The sequence below is a fragment of the Ictalurus furcatus genome, chromosome 24 (assembly GCF_023375685.1).
Source record: "Ictalurus furcatus strain D&B chromosome 24, Billie_1.0, whole genome shotgun sequence".
Lineage (NCBI taxonomy): Eukaryota > Metazoa > Chordata > Actinopteri > Siluriformes > Ictaluridae > Ictalurus > Ictalurus furcatus.
In genome coordinates, this window is record NC_071278.1 from 4,027,030 (window position 1) to 4,050,152 (window position 23,123).

The window sequence follows — 23,123 nt, forward strand, 5'->3', positions numbered from 1 at the left end:
CTTGTGCGTATATCCAGTAATCAGATGTGCTCTTTGTGTGTTATGATGAAAAAAAAACAACAACAACAACAACAACACACACGAATCAACATTTGGAATTGTCCTAAAATATTTCCGGGATGTTCAACCCCCAAAATAACGGCTGTACTCCATAGTACAGCCGGGCTAACCTAGTAACAGAATATATGTATTTGCATATTGAAATGTGATTGGCTTCAATATTTTATTATACAATAACTCTCACCTGTAACATGTTCAAAAAAATGGCATTTATAATAAAGCTGTATGTAATGGACATTGTACATCCCACACATTCTAAATTTCTCTGCTCATTTGCATAAAGAAACCCCTCCCAAATCACCATATATGGCAAACAAGTTCCTTTTAAACTGCCCAGTAGCCTGCTCATTGAGAAGATGAGCTTCACGTACAATGAAGTAGAGATCCTGTTGCACAAAGAAAACAAAACTGCTTTTTTTTGTTTTATGATTGGTTTGTCTAAGAAATAAATGCTTTTCTAGTGCCGTGTTTGGAAGCATACTATACTGTATGAGCAATACGAACGCATGTAAGATCATCACGTGTGAGACACCTCGAATGATTTCTCCTGAAAGGATTTACTCATGAAAACACATTTTTAGTTTAGTGACTTTAAATGCACAGTATTGAGGTGCAGAGTCTCCGAAAGTCGATTTTTGAGCGCACGAGGATGTTCTAGTAACATTTTAACGACCGTACAAATGTCAATTTAAACAGTTCAACAGTCTAAATCAGTATCAATGCTATACATAATTCCAGCAAGCATAGTATGTAGAACAGTAGATTATAACTAATAACAAAATAATGCTGATAATCACAGTTGCCAATGCAGGGAAGGTTTTAATAAAATATCGGTAATGAGGTTTATTGTCAGTTTGTTAAAGCCAACTCGGAGGCGTAGACGTAGGGTCTTTATCAGCGTATTAGTCCTTGATTTGAGTAACAGGCACACATTTGCATACATAAAGCACTGACCTGGATAGGGAGTGTTGAGCAGATGGGCTGGAGATCTTGCAGATCATTGCCTGTTTTGTATTTTTTAAGACTAAAACACACCAGGAGTTTGTTTATTTTGGCAGTTCGCGTTTCAGTGTTTGATTCATTTCTTTCAGCATGTTATTTATACGAAATATTTGCTCACCATGGAAACTTGGCTTGCCCAAATTTATGAATGACTTGTTAATTAAATCTGAATTCGGATAAGCCTGAACATTTCCAGTTTCATAATAAACATATATATATATATATATATATATATATATATATATATATATATATATATAATATGTGTGTATGAATATATATATACACATACATACACACAGCTATATTTAGAGTATACATAAGTACATGCTAATGAGGTTCCATAACAGTCAATTTACCCCTACATATATGATGCCATTATTTTCAGTAAAAATAAACTACTGCATCGTTCTTTTCTTCTCCTGAAACAGTTGTATTTTATTTCACTGTTCATTTTATGTTCACCTTTCCTTTCCAGCAGTCTCAGACACAACTCTTGTCCTTGGATCTTGAATAACAGTAGACTGCTGGGTTCCTGCCTTTTATTGGCTCATTATCTCAACATTAACGATGTGCTTCATGCATTAATGTAATTAATGGGAGGAGCTTGTTGCCATGCTGCTGATGCTGATTCACCGTGTGATGGTGTTGACGTCGGTATATTAGAATGAAAGTTGAAGCTTTGGAAGCTGATGTGTTTGAGCAGAGTGTACGGCTGAGGAGGTGAGAGAGCCGGGCAAACGACGGGACTAAAGCGCCGCCGCATCGTTTTCTTGTATTACGCCTCATCAGCGAGGGGATAAAAGCATCTGCGTATTGAATAAGTGTAAATGTAAAACGTATTTGTTTGTAATCTATCTTGTCCTTAGTTTGTCACAGTATTCGCACAATTCTATGCTTCTGGATTGTCTTGTAGGCCTGATATTCGATGCCACTGTATAGAGGTACATGAACTGAATCACAATGAAGTTAACTCGAGTCATCTCGAAAGCACAAAAGCACACACACACACACACACATGGCAAGACCAAGTGAGTGGTGGTGTGTTGCAGTACTGACTTTATAAAAGGAGAACAGACTCCACCTTTAGGGAGCTGGAGAAGAAAGAAGTGATACTTCAGCTCCTTGTCCTCTTCAGAGGGTGCAGCCAAGTGTGCAAAAACAGAGACAGAGACAGAGGGAGACAGGAGTGGGGAGAGAGAGAGAGAGAGAGACAGCGAGAGAGAGAAAGTAAAGCCATGCTGTTTGGCTCTGTGCCTAGAAGTATACACAATACTTTTTCTCCAGTCTTTTTGTTCAGCGAGACAGTGCGATGAAGCAGCAGATCTAAAATATGCAGAATTCGGTGTGCGTGTCCTCTTGTAGGCCTTGACCACTATGAAAACCCGTTTCAGAGGATGAGGTCGATTTCGTTCCCTCTCTCAATGCAGTGTGGTAAAACCACCGCAGCTTATCTTAATAACTGAACAGTTCTCAATATTGTCTTATCTAGTCCACAGGTTTCCAGCCATGGTCCTGAATTACACCCTGCCGTATACATTGTTCCTGTTCTGACACGCATGATGTTGGAGTGTGTGTTAGAGCAGGGAAAAGTCTAAAACATGCAAGACTTAGGGGGTTCTGTCCGAGTTGGGGTAGAACCGGAGGCTGTCCCAGGAATACTGGGTGTAATACTCCGAGCATACACACCCACTAACACACTATGGACAATTTGGAAAGGTGTACAGTATGTCTTTGGAATGGGGAAGGAAACCGGATAAGCACAGGGGGGAACATGCAAGGTGTGCGCACTAGGGGTGATTTGAACAACCGACCGTGGACGTGCGAAGCAATTGTGCTAACCACTAAGCCATCATGCCCGCCCAGATTATAGTCTAAGAATACCATCAAGCCAAAACTACTTAGAGAGCTGTTAGGACAACAAGTTAGTACAGCTAGAAAAATACCCAATTCAAGGCTTGTGTGCTTCTTGAAATCACAGTGCTTGGAGAAGAGGTGAGTCAGGTGACTCAGCTGTTTCGACAGCCCCAGGAAGTTCATTCCACCACGTGGGGACAGAGAGGAGTCTTGATGCAGGTCTTCCTTGTACCTTGAGGGATGGCGGATCGAGTCAAGGCCTACTAGAGGCTTGAAGTGAATGTACCTTTAGGTTGATGGGGTTTGAGGACAAGCATCGTGGTGTGAAATGGACATCATTGGATGGAACACAGCACCAGTGTGGTGTTGGAGAACTCGGGCAGATTTAAAACAAGGTGTGCTGCTGCATTCTGGATCAGTTGCAGGGATGGACCCGCCAGAGGAGAGTTGCAGAAATTCAATCTCGGAGATGACAAGCGATTTAACACTGTGAGGTCTTTTAGCTAGATGGATAATCCACAGCTACTCAATTTGAAGTCGCTTTGGAAAAAAGTATTTCTGAGCTGTTAATGTTCATTGCTGTCTTTTTTTTTACGCAGGTTTTATAGTCTGTCTTGTCTGTCTTTTACCCTGGATCACGGCGATTCTTATTCAATTGAAATTTCCATCTCATGCTAAACCTTTGGCGAGTCTTATACCTTTGCAAGTGTGTTTTCTTGAGTATTCATTCATTCATTCATTCATTATCACCCAGTACTTTATCCTAGTCAGGGTGGCCGTTGATCCAAAGTATATCCCAGGAACACTGGGCACCCAGCAGGAATACACCCTGGATAGGATGCCAGTCCACCCCAGGTATTCTGCCACGGCCAGGTGTATCGTTACTCTCATGTACTGGAACTTGGCTCATGGTTTTCTCCGTTTAAATTTTCTGGCTCTTGACTTTTTAAACGTCATTTTGAAATAAAACCTGCACTTGGGTCCAATTCCTGTGAAACAAATTGCAGAAAGTGCAGTAGATTTTGTTCCCCCTCGCAGTGCAGTTTTGTCAAATGAATACAAAGTGAGTGCTAAAATCTGAGCAAGGCAGTTTATCTGCATACCTGGAAAACTTTCAAAGGCTTTCTTGTAAAACTCTTCTCTTATCCGGTCTACGAATAGGCTAGTAGTTCATAATTTCTCCCGCTAACCATTTATAACTGGTTGTACTTAGGATGGATGTGGAGCCTATACCGTGAGTACCATGCACGAGGCAGGAGTACTACCTGGATGGCATTTGGATCCAGGGGTTTTGTCATGGTCTGGCTTATCAAGGTGTACTCAAATTTTTATTAGACGGTTTTCACAGCTTGGTTTGGTGTTCATTTGAAACAAAACCTGCTCTTGGATCCGCCTTTATCACCGTCATTGCTATAGTTTTGTAGGAATTTTAACCACGTCCATTATGTATAAAATAATAGAGTCAATAAAGTAAAGTCATTATCTGGCCATTCATTTTAATTAGGTTTCATTAACTGGTGCCTCACCTTAGAGTCCATTTACTCCATCCTTTGGAACACCCCCCCCCCCCCACACACACACACACTGTCTAAACCCCTGCACACCCCACTAATTGTATGAAACTGTCAAATCTGTACAGATTTTCCACTGAAGTCAGGTTCTAACCACTACAGTTTATTTAAATGCGTGAGATGTTGAGCCAATAGCACGATTCCCACTTATCACATCCCTGATGATATTGCCTGATGAACGTAATTCAGCAGAACGTGCTGGGTGGACATGGCCAGAGTTGGGTATAACGCATTACAGAGTACTACGCGTTACTGTTATTTAATGACTTTTCTCTGATAACGCAGTAATGTAACGCATTACGTTTTAAATTGATGTGATTTGATTACAGTTACTGATGTCAATAAAATAACCTTACTTGCGTTACACATTCACTGTTAAGAAAACAATATTAAGCAATTATTATTTTTTCTTTATCCCCGAATAATTCTCCACTTTGAGCGGTCCGTCGCTACGTAACTGAACGTCAGTAAAACAAGACGGTGGTGCTGTAATTTTATATCTTCGGTGAACGGAGGCGAGACCGATCAGACAGGGTTTACAGGGAAATACGTGGAAACACTCGTTTCTTATCGGCCGACGGTCTCTCGATTCCGCCAAGCGCTAGCTCATACAATCAGTGTGAGGAACAATGGATATACGCCGATTTATTTATTTATTTTGAAGCCAGTAAATGCAGTGAAACTGAAACACTACCCTCCTCTCACGCTGAGCAGGAAAACACGCCGTGTAAATGTCTATACGAGTTCCAGTTTACGTGAACGTGATATGAGCAGAGCATAAGGAAAGATCATGTATTCTGCAAGGCAGTGTAGCAGCTAAACCCATACACTGATAGCTTAGCTGGGCCTCCGCTTGACTAGCGACACCAAACTAGCCTGGTTAGAGAAGTTTGATATTTTATCCGTCTGACAGTCCTACAAACAGCGACAACACCTGAGACGAGTTTTATGATAAACCCATCTTTTTCTGATCGTGTCATACATTGACGCGCGCTAAAACGACTGAAAGATCTCTGAGTTTCACGTTGTAGTGTATTTTTGTAGGGTTGAGAGGTTTCGAAAGTAGCGTGAAAGTACAGTAATGAGTAATCTGATGAGTTTTTACATGCAGTAATCAGATTACAGTTTTAAAATAGTAATTAGTCATGTGTAGTGGAGTACTTTTTTTTGAGTAACTTACCCAACACTGGACTTGGCCAGCTGTTATTTTATTCAGAATGCCTGCAGGTAAAAAAACCCCACAATATTCTAGACTGTAAAAAAAAACAAAAAAAAAACAGGATGATCAAAGACCTACCACACACAACACACATACACACTCTTGGTCTGCTTCTTTCTGTTTCACTCACTGTATTGCTTGCGCACTCAATATTTCTCTCTTCAATATTTCTCTCTCTAGCTCTCCCTGCCTGGATTTTTCGGTGCTGGCTGAACAAACGAATGCTGCAATAAACGAGTGAAAGAACGGTAGGGTAGCCTACGTGCAGACATTACCAAAAGCACAGGTATCATCTATCATCTATCTACAAATACAAATAGAATGAAAATGAATTGTCAATTACAAATAATAAAAAAAAAAACAACAACAACGGTGCACTTTACTTCTTCGAAATACGACACATTACGCTGGCGATGAAACTGAAAAAGAATCGATAAATCTCACAGTTTGTACAACAACAATAAATCACTTGTAGGAGTGAGGTTATAGGAAAATCATCAACAACGCTCCTGCACAAAGTGGAGTTACCATTACCCATCTCTTTTCCAATAACAGCACGTCCCAGAGTGTTTTATTCCTCTACTACCGCAGCTATTAGCCAACGGGTACAGATGATATTGATTAATGAACACGTTGTAGATTTGACCCGTTTATAGTTGTGGAAGCAAAGAAAGAAAACGATGAGGCGGATTTAAAAGAAAGAAAGAGAAGCACCAGAGCACTACTGATGTTTAATGACAGAAAAGGAAGGTGAAACATAGACTAAAAACAGCACATGGTTCATTTATTTTCACGTTTTTTTTAAACACATTTAATTGTTCACATACGATTAATGAATGTTCACGTGATTTTTCCACAGCATTCATGAATTTTGATGTTTTGTGAATCGTGTTTACATACGATTCATTTATTTTCACACGATTCTTTCCACATCATTCATGAATTTTGATGTTTTGTGAATCGTGTTTACATAGGATTCATTTATTTTCACACGATTCTTTCCACATCATTCATGAACTTTGATGTTTTGTGAATCGTGTTTACATAGGATTCATTTAGTTTCACACGATTCTTTCCACATCATTCATGAACTTTTTGATGTGTTGTGAATCGGGTTTACATACGATTCATTTATTTTCACACGATTCTTTCCACATCATTCATGTACTTTGATGTGTTGTGAATCGGGTTTACATACGATTCATTTATTTTCACACGATTCATTGAAGTGATTTTTCCACAGCATTCGTTTACTTTGATGTCTGTGTGAATCGTGTTTCCATACGATTCATTTATTTCCACACGATTCTTTCCACATCATTCATGTATTTTGATGTTTTATGAATCATATGCGTGACTCATGTTTATGAATCATGTTTACATTTCATGACTCATTCATTTTTCATCTGATTTTTACGCATCATTCATTTTATTTGCATGTTTCATGAATCATTTTTTTATGACTCATGTTGACACTTTTTCACGTTTACTGCGCAATGTGTTTACTTTCATACATAATTTTTGCATGTTATTTTACACGTGATTTATTTATTTATTTGTTTGTTTATTTATTACACATAATAGAGTTACTGTGTATTCACGTGTTTTTTTTTACACAACAATTTTGTGAAAATCTTATTTTCATGTGATTTATTTATTGCACATGATTTATTACACGTGTGTGTGTGTGTGTGTGTGTGTGTGTGTGTGTGTGTGTGTGTGTGTGATTGTTCTGTAAGTTTGTATTTGGGACAACAATTTATTTGGATTTTCCTGATTTCCCCCCTAAGTGACAGATGAGACAATTAAGCATGACGCTCTCACGTGTGAAGGGTCATTCATCAAAGTCATCTCTCTCTCTCTCTCTCTCTCTCTCTCTCTCTCTCTCTCTCTCTCTCACTCTCTCTCTCTCTCAATGTCTTCCTCTTTGTTAGCGTCAGATGCTCATGAGCTCAGTTCTCACCTCTCCTCTGCGACTCCAGCAGTCCTGTCCATTCCTCCTTCTCTCTCCCTCTGTCCTCCTCCTCCTCCTCCTCCTCCCCTCCTCTTATTCATCCTGCGCTTCTCCTTCGTCACACTTTTATTTGCCCGTAAAACGGGAAGCGCCGGGAGCGCGCGCGCCAGCACTGACCTTTCCGCCGGCGGTCTTCACGTAGAAGACAGAAAGAAAAAAAGAAAGAGAGAGAGAGAGAGAGAGAGAGAGAGAGTGTGTGTGTGTGTGTGTGTGTGTGAGAGAGAGAGAGTGTGTGTGTGTGAGAGAGAGAGAGAGAGTGTGTGTGTGTGTGTGTGTGAGAGAGAGAGAGAGAGAGAGAGAGAGAGAGAGAGAGCATACGAATAGAGGAAGCATCACGCGTCGCTCTAACGAGACGGACTACAGTCTTGCGCGCGCACCGCACCACCGGTGATGAGGATTGTCGCGCGCCGGATCGTGCAGAGAAACCGGGCTGTGTCGGAACCGGGGGCTCGCTGAGAAAAAAAAGGAGAGGAGAGGAGGAGAGGAGAGGAGAGAAGAGGAGCGAGCTGCCGCTTGGGAGAAGAATGAACCTCTTCAGTGCCATGTTCCTCCTGCTGATGTTAGCCTCCCTCCCGTGTGAGGTAAAACGCGCGTGCTTTTATATCTATCTATCTATATCTATCTATATAAACATTTTAATAAAAACATCCTTGCTTTTGTTCATTGCATTTTATTTATTTATTTATTTATTTATTTATTTATATTTGAATTACTATGCACGAGCGCGTACGGTTTCTGAGCTCAGTGTGCATGCCTTCTCCTCTGTTCCTCAAGGAGATTTGCAGGATTATTAGTTATTAGTCTTCATTATGATATTGTGCGACATGGCTTCTCGCGCGAGCTGTCCTGCAGGAAGTTACAGCAGGCTGACAAGCAGAAACAGAAAGGTGCTCTGTTCTGGTCTGGTCTGTTCTGGTGTGCTGTTGAAGGTGAAAGAAGAAGTGTGTGTGTGTGTGTGTGTGTGTGTGTGTGTGCAGAACTGTGTGGGAGAACATGTGTCTGACCTCATGCACGAGCCTTCATCATTCCTTCTGTGCTATTTCATCTTTATTTTGGCATGGATTTGAGGTGAATCCATATTTGTGGTTTTTGCTGGGATTGCATTCATTCATACGATTTTCAACCAAAAAACAAACAAACAAACAACAACAACAACAAAATATGGTTTTCAATCAAATTCTGCACACATGCTCACACACTGGTATTGCACATGATTCTTCATACCCAAGGCTCAGTTGATTTAAATACGATTGCTGCATTCCAGGCTCATAAAGCACTCTCTTTTTTCTTTGTTGATGAAAGAACACTTTCTCTATAGCCTATGCATCAATCTGTACACTCTCTACTTTTCCTTATTGCTGAGGTGGTACCACCAAGGGTGCATGTTTAGTGTATGTCTTTAACCTGAAAATGTGAATATACAGTACATGTGAATATCCATTTAAAATAATGTGCATACAGTGGGGGTCCAAAACTCTGAGAGGAACGCTAGTGAAAACGCTTCTTTTCGGATTTAATGCGACAGTTTTCATAACGAACGATATGACTGACGACAAATTGAGGGAAAAGTAGAATCTTTGAAATATTGACATGAATGTCAGAGTTTCTTAGTGTCTGCTCCGTCCCCTTTGTTGCTTTAATGACGGCGTGTACTCGAGCTGGCGTGGACTCCACAAGTCTGTGCAAAACCTTATGATCCATTTGAGATCAAATCCATCGGGAGTGTCATCCGAACACATGCTGCAACAGAAGAGATTAGGCACGAGGAAAAGCTTATGTACGAAGCAGATAACATGGTCAATATCGCACATTTGCTTACATTTAAATAGGAACCTACTGTAGGAGTAGTGCCGAATCTTGAACATCTTCGATATCAAGATATTGAACGTTTACATTCTTAGTTTGAAATATTTCAAAAATGTATGTCCTATTTTAAATGGAGAGAAAAAAAAAAAAGTCCCAGATGTTTGGACCCCGTTGTACTGTATTGGGGGCGGGGGTGTGTGTAGTGGCTCAGTTAAGACTCGGGGTTACTGATCAGAAGGTCGGGGACTCACTCAAGCCTCAGCACCACAACACTGCCACTGTTGGGACCTTGAGCAAAGCCCTTAACCCTATCTGCTCCAGGGGTGCCGTATCATGGCTTCCTAACAAGCTGGGATACGCGAAAAAAAATGTATTGTATATGTGACTTACTTGGACAAAACATGTTCCCTTGATGGCACCATCACACCGATAAGACCTTTCATTCCTTTGGTAATTCTGTCAAATACACAAAATAGCATTTTAAGGAAAAGCTGCATAAACGACCCCAATTCTAGGTGTAAGAAATAATAACACGTGTATGCATTAATACTTATTATAGGTGACAGAAAATCCACACAATACTCCACCAGGACGGATTTGATTGGATTTGAAAGGATTTGATTTGATTTGATACTGATGCTTATCCAATATTATTGCCACTGGCTTCTGAATTGGCACAAAACTACGTATAAGCACACCGACTTATTAAATATTCACACCACGCAACGATGCTATACGCAATTCCAATTCCATCATCGACTCTAAAGCCGCATTTCGTTCATGCATTCATTCATCTCCGTTAGCTGCTTCATTATAAAACATAAAAATGCATACCGTAAACATGGAAACGAGTGACAAACTCGCACGCTCTTCTCTACGCATCACTAGATCTGTACACATCTACGCAACTAAAGTCAGAATGTCTTTGAACACAGCATTGTTGTATTCTCTATTCTGATTGGCCAGAAGGTGTTGAATAGTTTTCTATGACAGAAGCTCTGACAGTAGTTCCGGCTACGAGGATTATATTAATGCGCTCGTGCTAATACGCTATCGTTTTTTTTTTTATAGTTACATCTCATTGACAGGGACTTGTATAGTGTACACTCAACATACTCTAAGCCTAATAATAAACAGATCAAAGTCATTGCTGACACGGTGAAGTTTTCTGTGAGGAGACATTTATTTAACATTTATGGAAGGAGTCTCCAGTGTCAGCGCTTTTGCAACCAGTCAGTAAGTTTGAGAAACCCAGTCATGAGAAAATCTTCAACACAGTGGACTTTCTGGGTTCTGGGTAACATGGCAAGCAGTGTTTTTGTCTTGGAAACTTCAAGAGGGGAAAAAAAAAAAGAAAGAAAAGAGAGGCTGATGATAGAAAGAGTGTTTATAAGTGCTAGAATGTAAGCGATTACAGGAACTAGCTTGTCTCACAGGCGACAAATGTAACTATAAATGGATAAACCATTTCCATTAATAAAAATGGCAATCGGTGGCAGATTGCTGTGGTGGGAGAAGAATAAAACACTTCGGGGTGGTAGCAGTAACTCTGCTTCATAACCTCATCCTGTTGTTGATTATTTTCCTATAACAGCTTGCCCTTAAGTGGAAGGAGGAACATTTAATACATTTATACACTATTGTTTTATGCACTAAAGCCAATAGCTTGTTTTATAAATATGGGCACACCTGTAAATAAATAAAATTAAATACAAAACAGTCACAGATTTTCACAATATATACACATATACACAAATATTAAACACTGGAACACTCATAATTCTCTGTAACTGAAGCTTTTTCACACAGTGCACACACACACACACACATATATATGTATTTTATATATATATATATATTGGATATACGAATATATGATATGCTAAGGGACAGACATTTATAATACATTTATAAAAAATTGCTAAAAGACAAAGGAGTTTATCTCTACACTTACGCATGGACTGAATGAGAAATAGGAACTCAAAACGCATCTATAAATAAAATAACGCAAAGACAATAAGGCAGACCTACTTCGATGACTATGAAATGAAATTCAGGATACAATAGCCGGTGAGAGATTTTTCCAACAGGATTTTCCATCGTTATTTGGAAAGAGAGACCAATATAAATGAATCAATTCTAAATTTAGTAAATTGAGTTTTTATCTGCAGATCCGAGTCTCCCTTTATTATTATTATTATTATTATTTTAATTATTATTTCTTGTATTCCTTTCAGTCGGTTTAATGTGCTGTACTAGTCATGTGCGGTTCTTTTTTCACCACTAAAGTCATTATTTCCAGCCTGCACGTGTGAATCCCACGCTGGTGATTTGCTACTTGAATGAAGTTCCATTAGAAAGTGCATTTCTATTTAGTGAGAGTCCTTGAAAGCATTTCTTTAAATAAATCTGTAAACCTTGCACACAACCACATTAAATGTGTTTTTTTTTTCTTGACTCTCACTGTATAAAAGTTCATCAACCCGACTGAATATTATTATTTCAAAATGCTCTTTTAGTAGTTTAAAATAAAAATAATAAAAACACTATGTATTGGTTCTAATGTGCAGTGACGGCTGGTAATTTCTACTTCGTCTAGGTGTGATAGATCAATATTATAGTCCCTACTATACACAGTATTACACTGTTAAGATATCCAGTGACATTTACTCTGACTATATTATATTACCTGACCTGACTAGCATTATGCATTTAGCAGAGGAGCTCCACATCAGGCTACGCTAGTATGAGCTACACTATATGGCCAACAGTATGTGGACACCTGACCATCACACCTATACTGTAAGTGGGCCTTCTTCAAACTGTTAACACAAAGTTCAAAGCACACCGTTGTATAAAATGTCTTTGTATGCTGTAGAAGGACAGTTTCCCTTGTCCTTGCCCAAACGTGTTCCAGCATGACGACGCCCCTGTGCACAAAGCGAGCTCCATGAAGACATGGTTTGCCAAAGGTTGGTGTGGAAGAACTCGAGTGTCCTGCACATAGTCCTGACCTCAACCCTACTGAACACCTTTGGGATGAACTGGAACACCGACTGCACCCCAGACCTCCTCACCCGACATCAATAGCTGAATGATCACAAATTCCAACAGCCACGCCCAACAAAATCTACTGGAAAGCCTTCCCAGAAGAGTGAAGGTTATTATAACAGCAAAGGGGAAACAACTCCACATTCAATAGCCGTGGTTTTGGAATGTTCAGGCGTCCATATACTTTTGGCCACACAAAAAATATGCCAAAATATAAAGAAGAGATGAGACGCGCTGGTCTTTCGAACCCTCCAGTATTAACCAACCCTTCTTGAAAGCCCTATCCCATCTCAATGCTGGTGACGTTTTTGAGTCGTGCAATAAAATCTATCTTAGATAACATTAGACAATATATATTTAACGCCATCTTAAGTCACGTTTAAGAGTAAACAATCCTCCTCGTTCACGTTCATTAAATCCGCGACTATGTTATACTGTACACGTGCATGACATGCTGTATTAGAAATACTTGGCTTGAAGGAAACTGCTTGAATAATACTGCAGACGTATGCTTTCCATTATTCGCTAAGACAATGTGCATTCTTTTATGCTCTTGTTCTTTAAAGGTGCAGACTACCATTTTTAAAGCGTTCCTACGGCTGTGCTAATCATCGAATTCGAAAGGTCCGCTCTAAACAGCGATTACAGCCTTATGTAGCTTTTAAATCTTGTTGTTACACTATGTCCATGTTACTACAAAAAATGAAGTTTGTAAATGTATGTATTTCTATTTAATGAGTTTGTCTTCCCTAGGGTTATACTAATAACTGAAAGGACGGGGGGAGTTAACAATAGAGACTGTGGGACACGCTAAATAGCACATAAACCAACACCACAGACTGTTAACACCACCGGCAGGCATAAATACATAAGTTTAGCACCAAGCTTAACAAACCAGGCAGTGTCAAAACATGAAGCAAACACGGAGCAAAGCACTAAACCAGCAGAGCGCTAAACCAACAAGTCACATGCATGTCCCGCGGTCGTCGTCGTGAGCCTTTTAAAGTCAAAGCTCCGCCCATTTCGGTGTTCCCTGGTCTTCGATTGGCCTAGCGGTTATGATGAATGATGGTCGGTCCACTGATTGGCAGGAACTGTGGAAAAGGGAGAGGGGGAGAGAGAGAATTGAAGAAGAACAAAAGGAGCACACAAACAAGTGAAGCGACAAACAAACAAACAAACAAACAAGGGCACGCGAAACTCTGTGCGCGTAACAGTTATGTCTGGAGAAAGGAAAACACTGCATTCCAGCATACTGTAAGAACCTTATCCCATCCGTGAAACATGGTGGTGGTAGTATCATGGTATTTTTTTGCTGCATCTGGGCCAGGATTGGTGGAACAATGAATTCTGAATTATAGCAGCGAATTCTAAAGGAAAATGTCAGGACATCTGTTCATAAACTGAACCTCAAGAGGAAGTGGGTCACGCAGCGAGACAACGACCCTAAGCAAATAAGTCGTTCTACCGAAGAATGATTAAAGAAGAATATGAATGGGAAAGTCCACGTCCTGACCTTAATCCGATAGAACTGTTGTGGAAGGACCTCAAGGAAGCAGTTCATGTGAGGAAACCTACAAACATGGCAGAGTTGAAGCTGTTCTGTACTGAGGAACGGGTTAAAATGCCTCCAAGCCGATGTGCAGGACTGATCAACACTTACCCCAAACGTTTAGCTGCAGTTATTGCTGCACAACGGGGTCACACCGGATACTGAAAGCAAAGGTTCACGTAATTTTGCCACTCACAGATATGTAATATTGGATCATTTTCCTAATAAATAAATGAACAAGTATCATATTTTTGTCTCATTTCTTTAATTGGGATCTCTTTATCTACTTTTAGGAAATCTGATGATGTTTTAAGTCATATTTATGCAGTAATATAGAAAAACTCTTAAGCACCACTGGAGCTAGCGGAATATGGATTTAGACATATAACAGAAACTACTGAAACATATTCGTTATCTTAATGTAACATCTTAAGTTTCTAGCATTAGTGTTATACAAACCTAGTTCGATAGCTACCGTGATTACACTGTGTTCTTGGTCGGTGCTTTCTTTTGCTCATTGTTAAACATCAAACTTCTGGCTTCCAATCATCCGCATACTGATAGCATGGGAATGTATGATGACAGAGGAGGTCAAGGTTGCCAGATCTGTGTGAAAAACGTAGCCCAAACTCAAAACTAATTTAAAAAGATGTCCTTTCTAAACCCAGTACACATTTGTTTTTTTTTAAGAGCATGACTATCGTTGCTGAATGTCTTGTCCTGTTTGCAATGAAACATCGTACATCTTCCATGCCAATGTATGTGATAATTAATATACAGTCTATGAATTGAGGTCATGATTTCATCATATGACTTGGACATAACCTATATAACCTTATGGGGACTCAGACTTTGACTTACATTGGAATGTTGCATACTCTGTCCTGTAAACGTAAATAACAATTTCTTCAAAGGTATATAATGTTACACGACTACAGCCTAGTGCAGTCCATTAAGTTGACTTTTATTTTGGGAAGAGGCCAGTGAGGACTTGACTTGGACGTGTGAGTGAGGTGATTTAGCCAGGACTTAGACTTTAAAGTAAATGAATTGACTACGGTGCAGCCTTGGGGTCAGTTTGTTCTGGGATTTAGGGATAATTTATTGTTTCGTTTGACTGTAGGTTTTAATATCAACACAGCAGTGATTTGAGAGTAGAGATGAACCATAGACGTGGGAACACTAAATGGAGTGCTGAAGTCTTCAGAAGGCGGAACTGTATCACAGTTTTCAGTAATATACAGTACTGTATACAATACATTTTATAAAGTGGTAACCCTAGGCACGTTTGCCTTGCACCTCTCAGGTCGTGGGTTCAAATCCCGCCACCACTCTTTGTGCGTGTCCTCCCCTTGCCTTGAGGGTTTCCTCCAGGTACTCTGGGTTTCAGTCCAAAGTCATGCATTGGTGGCTGATTGGCATTTCCAAACTGTCCATAGTGTGTGAATGTGTCTGTGATTGTGCCATGTGATGGGTTGTCACCCCATCCATGGTGTCCCCCGCCTTGTGCCTCGAGTTCCATGGGATGCAGTCCAGGCTCCCAGACGACGCTGTGTAGGATGAGTGGTTCAGAATATTACATGGAAGGAGGGCACCATTGGTACAGCACCTTTCAAATGTTCTCCCACATCCATGTGGGTTAACTCTGGGTTCTCTGGTTTCCTCCAAATTCCCACAAACACTGGCTGTACTAAAGTGACTCAAGGTGTGTGCTTGCTGCCCTGATATAGACTGGTGACCCATCCCGGGTGTATCCCTACCTCACTCCCAGTGGTGTTCCCCTAATAGTCTCCAAATCCACCATGAGCTGGAGAAAGTGAAACTGTAGATGAACGGATGTTTGTTGTTTAAAAAGAGGGCAGACAAGCTGGTCTTACAAATCTGTCTTTCCAGCATCGGATATGTGCAGTGTAAAATTTCAGTGTTTCTTTCTTTTGACATTTAGCTATTGTTTATTGAGTTTAGATTTAATTGACACCAGGAGTCTCGTTTATTACCCGTGTTGTTTTTTCTTTTTTTGTGTAAACCATGCATTGACACGTTTCTATGCATTGAATGGGATTTATGCGAATATATCCGCACGCTCCTGACCATGCTACTGTATGTATGCCAGGCCCCCTAGTGGTAGAAAAGTGTAATAGAAGGTAGACAGACTATGCAGAGCTTCTCTGTTAATTATTAATACAGATTTTGGTGCAGAAAGATGACAGACGGAATGTACGATGAAATCGTATAAAAGGAACATTTAAAGATCGATTGGGATTATGCTTCATCGGTCGATGGACACGATTCTTTCCCCACTGTAGTTTTAGTTCATCACAAGCCTTTTAGCTACGAGTACATTTCATAGCGAAATTGAACAGTAACTTTTAGTAGTGCTTTTTTAAAGGGAATTGCTTACCATAATTGTCAATTCAACAGCGTTTCTTTATGCAAATGCGTGTGGGCGTGCATGAGCACATCAATTTAGAATGTGTGTGATAAATACCAATTTTCTCGTGTGTACCGGAGACTCTTATGCGCAAACTTAGTGCTTGCGTTATGCACACTTTGATAAATGAGACCCCAGATCGTTTGACAAATACAGGTTTAGTACAAACTCCTGAAACTCTGGCACGCATAAAGTAATTCAGCAATTTTATTTATTGACTGCTAGTATCTCAAGCATGCTTCTACTCGCTAGCTAATATTGCATATGTCTGTTTTATCGGTCCGAGGGCAAAGCTTTAAAGTGTATCGTTAAATAATCGGCTTTGCAGTGAGACCGCTCAAAGCTTTACCGCTCTTCATTTTTGTCTTGTTTTTATTTGCTAAAAAAACGACTTTACATTTTGTCGTATCTGCGTTGGAACAAGCATCTTTTTTTTTCATTATCAGGGTTTTCCTTCTTGTAGAAAGGCTAAGTGTTTTTGCGGAGCTTTATTTCACAAATACGGTACGGATAACGGTCGGACCTCCCCTGGAGCCCAGTCAGCACTCTACTAAGTCCTCTGAGAACCTAGGGAGAACCCTGATTATGTAGAGTGATATATCAGGGCTCGTTCATTAGGCTGTATGGGCACTATCTAGGGTCCCTCTGTGGTGCCCTTTTAAAAATCGTATTGCTTTTAACCGTATTGCTTAAATATGTGTACCGAGAAGAAAAGCAAAGTCAAGCTGCTAAAAGGTTATCTAATATTACAGAAGTAGATCAAAATATTAGATACAGATTATATATAACTTCATGTGATGGTGTGAGGAGGGCACAATGAGATCAAATGACAAACAGGTACATTGTATACATGCTTTATCTGAGGGGAGAAAACAAGCCAATTTCCTTTGCAAGCGTTTTTTTTCTAAATGTCATTAAGTTGTTTTGGAGTCTGAAAAACTGACAGAAAGATAGAAAGTCTAATAGAAAGTTAGCCAGAGATCAAGCCTAGCAAGCATGCTAAGCTATAAAGCTAAAGTCTGCTTCGCTATTTCGGAACGTTAGCGATAATTGAAGTCATAGAGAATAAAAAAAAAAAACATTCCAAACGTGATGACAAATGAAGACAGTCTTTGAGATTTATTATTGTTATTTTTTTTAAATATGTTTCACTTGCATCCACTTCAGATCGAGCCCCGGGTATGTGGCTAGTTAAACTAGCAAGCATGTTTCTTCTTAGCCCGCTAACAGTTTGTGCGCTGTTACTGTTTATCACGTCCAAGAACTTTAAGAGAGCATTTCCTCTGGAGCGATCTCTTCCACATGCAGTGGTGGAATTTTCTCCTGCGTTGTTTTTTTCTACTTCACTAATACCCCTCATGTTGCTAACTCTAGCTAGCTGTTAGCTAGCGATTATTTGTTTCTTACGCCGCAGCACTCTTTAATTCTCAAATCTGATTGGTCAGAAGGAATTACTTTATTTTCTACAACAACAGCGCTGACAGTAGTCCCGACTACAAAGCAAATCACAGGTTTATATTAATGCGCTCACTCCAGTACATCGTATCGTTGTTTCTATGGTAACAACGTAGTGACAGCAGGACTGATATGGCGGATGCTCTACGCAATCTAAGGCTCAAAACGAACACATTTAAAAGCCCGTTTAACAAAGTAAAACCTGTGAGGAGATGATTATTTAGCAGGAAGGAGTCTTCAGTTCCAGGGATTTGTGTCAGTCAGAAATAACGCTGTAGATTTTCTGATATAGATAAAGTCTTTGAGTTTGTATTTTTGTGTTTGTTTTGACTGATAAATGAGAAAGAAAAAAAGAGAGGCAGGTGAGGGAAGGACTGTTTATAGCTGCTATAATGTAAGTGATAACTCCTATCATGGACATTCCACATCATTAAATGAAACTATACTTGGATAAAAGTCAAGTCGAGTGCCGTTTATTGTCATTTCAACCATATACAGCTGGTACGGTACACAGTAAAACGAATAAAACAACACGCTAACCGCATGAGACGACACAGAACTGAATAAAGACCTACAAATTGTACATAAAGTGCACGTGAAAACATGTGCTAACAACACAGGACAGTACAGGAACTACTAAAACAGGACAATAGGCACGGTAAGTGACAGTGTAGCGCCGAACAGTGCGCAGTTTTAACGTGAACGTGTCCGATATAACAGATAGCGCCAAAGATTAACAATAAATTGCTGTGAATGTAAACGTAACATGCTATGACTTAATATTCAGCATATTATCTTATACCAAATATGGACATAGCAGTTATTGCAGTAGCAGCCAGGTCAAGAAATTCAGTGCGATATTTTTTTATAAATGCTGTAGCAGCAAGAAAGTGCGCTGTTTAATAATAAAATAAGAGCAGGTATCATCAATGTAACATTCTGCTTTTGTGAGAAAAATACTCAACTTTGGGGTAACTCCGCTCCACGTCAGGCCACACGCCATCGTTGATTATTTACCTATAACCGCACCCGCTTAGGTGGTTTATCCGTTACTTAGTAACAGTACTCGCCGTGATGTTAGCCGGATCGCGGAATGATAATAAAAGTACCTGTCGTTTATTCCGAAACGATCCGGCTTTCTCGTGATGGATTTAAAAACGATGACGGATGTTCTCCGAACACGCGCTGGCACGCAATATATAAACTCGTTCTGCGGAGGAAAATAAAGACTTTGTTTGCAGTATATAAATGAATAAATTCCTCAGAGGGTGAAAACAAACAGACACGGGGGAGAAATAAATAAATAAAAACAAAAATCGAATGGAAGAAAGGAGAGGAAGAAATATTATGTACATGAGCATTCTTCATATAAAAACAACAACAACAACAACAACAACATAAGTTGACACTATAATGGGAACAAATACATGGGAGGATTATTTTTTTTCACCCACAGCAACATTATTGGTACTCTATAACTATTTCAGACACACGGCATTACCATCAGGGATGTGGCTGTGGATATGAGGATCCATATTCGGTCTCAGGGGCTGTTTATTATTATAAAGTATGAACATGTTTGCATTGGAATATTCAAAAGATTATTGAGATTTAGAAAAACGACACTGTCTGTAAATTTCGCAACGATGACGACGGTAGACAGAAAGATCTCTATTAGAGTGTTTCCTTGATGCGCACGTGGACACATTACATCTCTGCACAAGCCAATACATAAACACACACACACACATGGACATACTGCCTCAAACACACACATGCGCTGGCCCCAGCCTCCGCACGGGTCACCATGAAATATTCAACACGCTTTAACTAGACAGATGCACTCGCTCGTTCCTGACGTGTGTTTATTACGTACCCACAATGCCCTGAGGTCCTGGCAGCCAGCGATACACACGGGCACACGCTCGACCTTGGCACGCGGCTCTGCTAATGGGGTTGCATCGCATCACACACCATGCAGCACACATCACGCTTCCTGAAATAGGGTTGTTTGTGTGCGTAATAGGGAATAAGCAATCCCAGATGTGCCTTAAACTTTGATTATTATTAGAGGTGTACTAAAAGAGGATAAACGAAGGATACACTCGCAATTAGGCGGCGGAAAAAAAAAAAAACAGCGGGGAGAAATAATCGGCGGTAATTACGCTCGGCGAGAACGAAGAGATTAAAAGCCAAACGCAGGCTAGCGACGATAACTGTTTGAGAAATTAAACGCTTGTTTTAATCGAAAGCTCGTGGCTTTGAACTAATCACCGTGGTGTACGCTTAAGGACATATGTTAAATAAATTCACGATTGAACTGTAGGTTAACACCGTAGCGGTATCGAAGTCTCGATTCTGATTGGTCAGAAATGTCGCGTGTAACAGGAGTGCAGCGGCAAATCACAGCGTCATATTAATGTGCGTGTTCTAATACGTTATCGTTTCTTCAGTAACAGGTCTGCTTAAAAAAAAAAAAAAAAAGTGTAATTGTCGATATGGTTTGGAAATGTTTATTTATTTATTTATTTACGGAAGGAGTCTCCATTGTCAGCGTTTTGTCTTATTAACTCCAAGAGAAAGAAAAAGAACGGCTGGTGAAGATATTACTGTTTATAGCTGCTATAACATAAGCAATAATAGGAACTAGCTTGTCTCATGGACGTTCCACAACAGTATAAGAAGCTATAAATGGATAAAAAGTACGACATGCTGATTTGTAATATAGAGAAAATGTCGTCGTTGGAAATAAGAGGATAAAATGCTTGCGGTTATTGGGAACTAATCAACTTCAGGGTTTAAAGGGCGTCATAGCTGACGATGATTATGATCCTGTAACAGCGTGCCCTGTTAACGAAGTGTTTTCCTCTTTATTTATGTCATGGACACACATTAACTGTGGACATGCGCCGTTTCCTCGATTAGCTCTGACGAGCCTCTTGATTGATTATCCATAGAAGCGGTTGTGTGTTATTAGTGCTGTGATGAAGTGGCAGGTCGTCTTGGCGTCTCGGCGTGTGTCGCGAAAGGTGTTTCGCGAGAGCGTGTTTCAAAGTCTTCATCAAATCTGCTGCTAATGATCGGGATTGGCAAGCGGTCAAAGACGCACGCGTGCTCACGCTAAACAGATAGACGAAACGAGCGACATTAATCTGAGCCGACACTTTCAGAAACAATGCCAAACGTCAAACGGATATCTGTGTCTAATCACCAGCTCCGTCGACGCAATTAGACACCCTGTTGGCGGCGAACTTGCAAAACACAGCATGCGGTGGTTGTGGCGGTGGTTGTGATCGGGGAGAGGGGGGGGGGGGGGGGGGGGGGGGTTTGTTGAATAAAAATGCGTGAGTTCGCTTCATCCGTCTTGTCACAGCCAAGCCGAACCTTCAACCCAGGAAGTCGAGCGTCCCCTTGGCACTTCCTGCTCGTTCAGATGGTCGAGGGCTCCGATTCAAAGTGCAGTCACATTTAGTTTCCTTTTCACTGCCATGTTTGGCTCAGAGAGGCCGTACGAAAGCGACCAGGATGCCGTAGAAGCGCAATGAAGGTGCAATGTCTGGTTTCTGGCGCATGCAAAGATAAAGGTCTGGCTGGAGGTGTGTGCTGGAGGTGCTAATTGGTTGTCAGCATGAAAAAAAAAAAATTTAATAAAATAAATCGCCTTCCTCTTAGCAGCGTTGTAAGTGGGTTGAAATGAAGTGGCTGAAAAAGCTGTGTTTAATGAGGATGGGTAGGGCTCATAAGAAGAGACAAGGACAGCAAGGACATGGTCCTCACTTTAGACCTCGCTGTTCACGACAAGGTCACAGCGGTCCTTAACGAGTCACTAAAATGTGCCCCGTAACAATAGTATGACCTCAAGCCAAAATGATTGACAGAAAGGGAAAATGTGTAAAATGACCGAAATTCGGAAATGATTTCCTCTAACACGTTTAAAGGGTTATACACCTTTATGAAGAAAAGTTTTATTCCACTCTGCTGAACGAAACGGGATTTACGTACAGAAAAGCCAAACTGAAACCGGCACTAACGCCTAAACAGAAGAAAACAAGGTTACCGTGGGCTAAAGAGAAGCAGTCATGGAGTGTAGATGATCGGATGAAAGTGATATTCAGTGATGAATCATAAATCTGCATTAGCCAAGGTCTGCTTTTGTCTGGTGCTGTTCTAATCAAACAGATAAAGATGACTGCCTGAAGAAAACAATCAAATTTCCCAGCTCATTTATGATGCGGTGTTGTATGTCGGGTAAAGGACCAGAGGAGACCTCAAGGAGACCTCAAGAGTCAATGCACAGGTGTACACTGAAATTTTGGACACTTTTCTCATTCCATCGATAGAATATAGGTCTGGTGATGATGAGGTCATTTTTCAGGATGATAATGCGTCTTACGTCTTCCTCATATCATCTTAGGCGAGTTTTTCCTCGCCATCGTCGCCAATAGGGATAAATTCACACACTTAAAACCTCTATCCTGTGTTTATATATTTCTGTAAAGCTGCTTTGAGACAACATCCATTATAAAAAGTGCTATACAAATCAAATTGAATTGAATTGAATTGAAGGGCTGCAGTGGAATACAGAAAGCAACCCGGATCCTCCTCAGTCAGATTTTGGTGATAACAAGAGGTACTGAAAGGATATAGAAGGACAGTTCCATTACTAGACACGTTATAATTTCCCTTTCAGAAGAAAGTACAGAAGATGCCCTCACTTGGGTGTGAAAGTGATATACAGTAAGCTTTTCCCATACAGACCCTGATAAATATTAGAGCCATTCGAATGCCAGTCAAATCGGACCCACGGAACCCGACTCCTCTGCTGACTCAGACATCAAGGACACAGCGAGTCTGGCCGCATGGAGCATATCCGTCCACTCACCGGCTCTCACTTCCAAACAGGAAATTAGAGAAGTGAAAAGGTGCAGGACTGAAGGCGTAAATCTCACCATCAGGGATCTGAGCACACACCGGAGCTGTCAGACCCACTGCTGTGCCTCAGCCCTCGCCAACACACCCTGACCTTCCCTTTAGCTTGAGAATGAGTGGACGAGAGATATTCTTTTCATAGAAGTGGTGCAGAATAATTAGAGACACAGCTGATT

The 23,123-nt window shown here is 40.5% G+C and overlaps 1 protein-coding gene across 1 annotated transcript in view; it reads left to right on the forward strand.

Moving 5' to 3' along the window:
- The first annotated feature begins 8,017 nt into the window (after positions 1 to 8,017).
- Positions 8,018 to 23,123, forward strand: part of olfm2a (olfactomedin 2a) — a 119,224-nt gene continuing 104,118 nt past the window's right edge. The window contains exon 1 of the mRNA XM_053612475.1: positions 8,018 to 8,304. Coding sequence (XP_053468450.1) covers positions 8,248 to 8,304 — 57 coding nt within the window. The 5' untranslated portion in view covers positions 8,018 to 8,247. The remainder of the gene's footprint in view (positions 8,305 to 23,123) is intronic.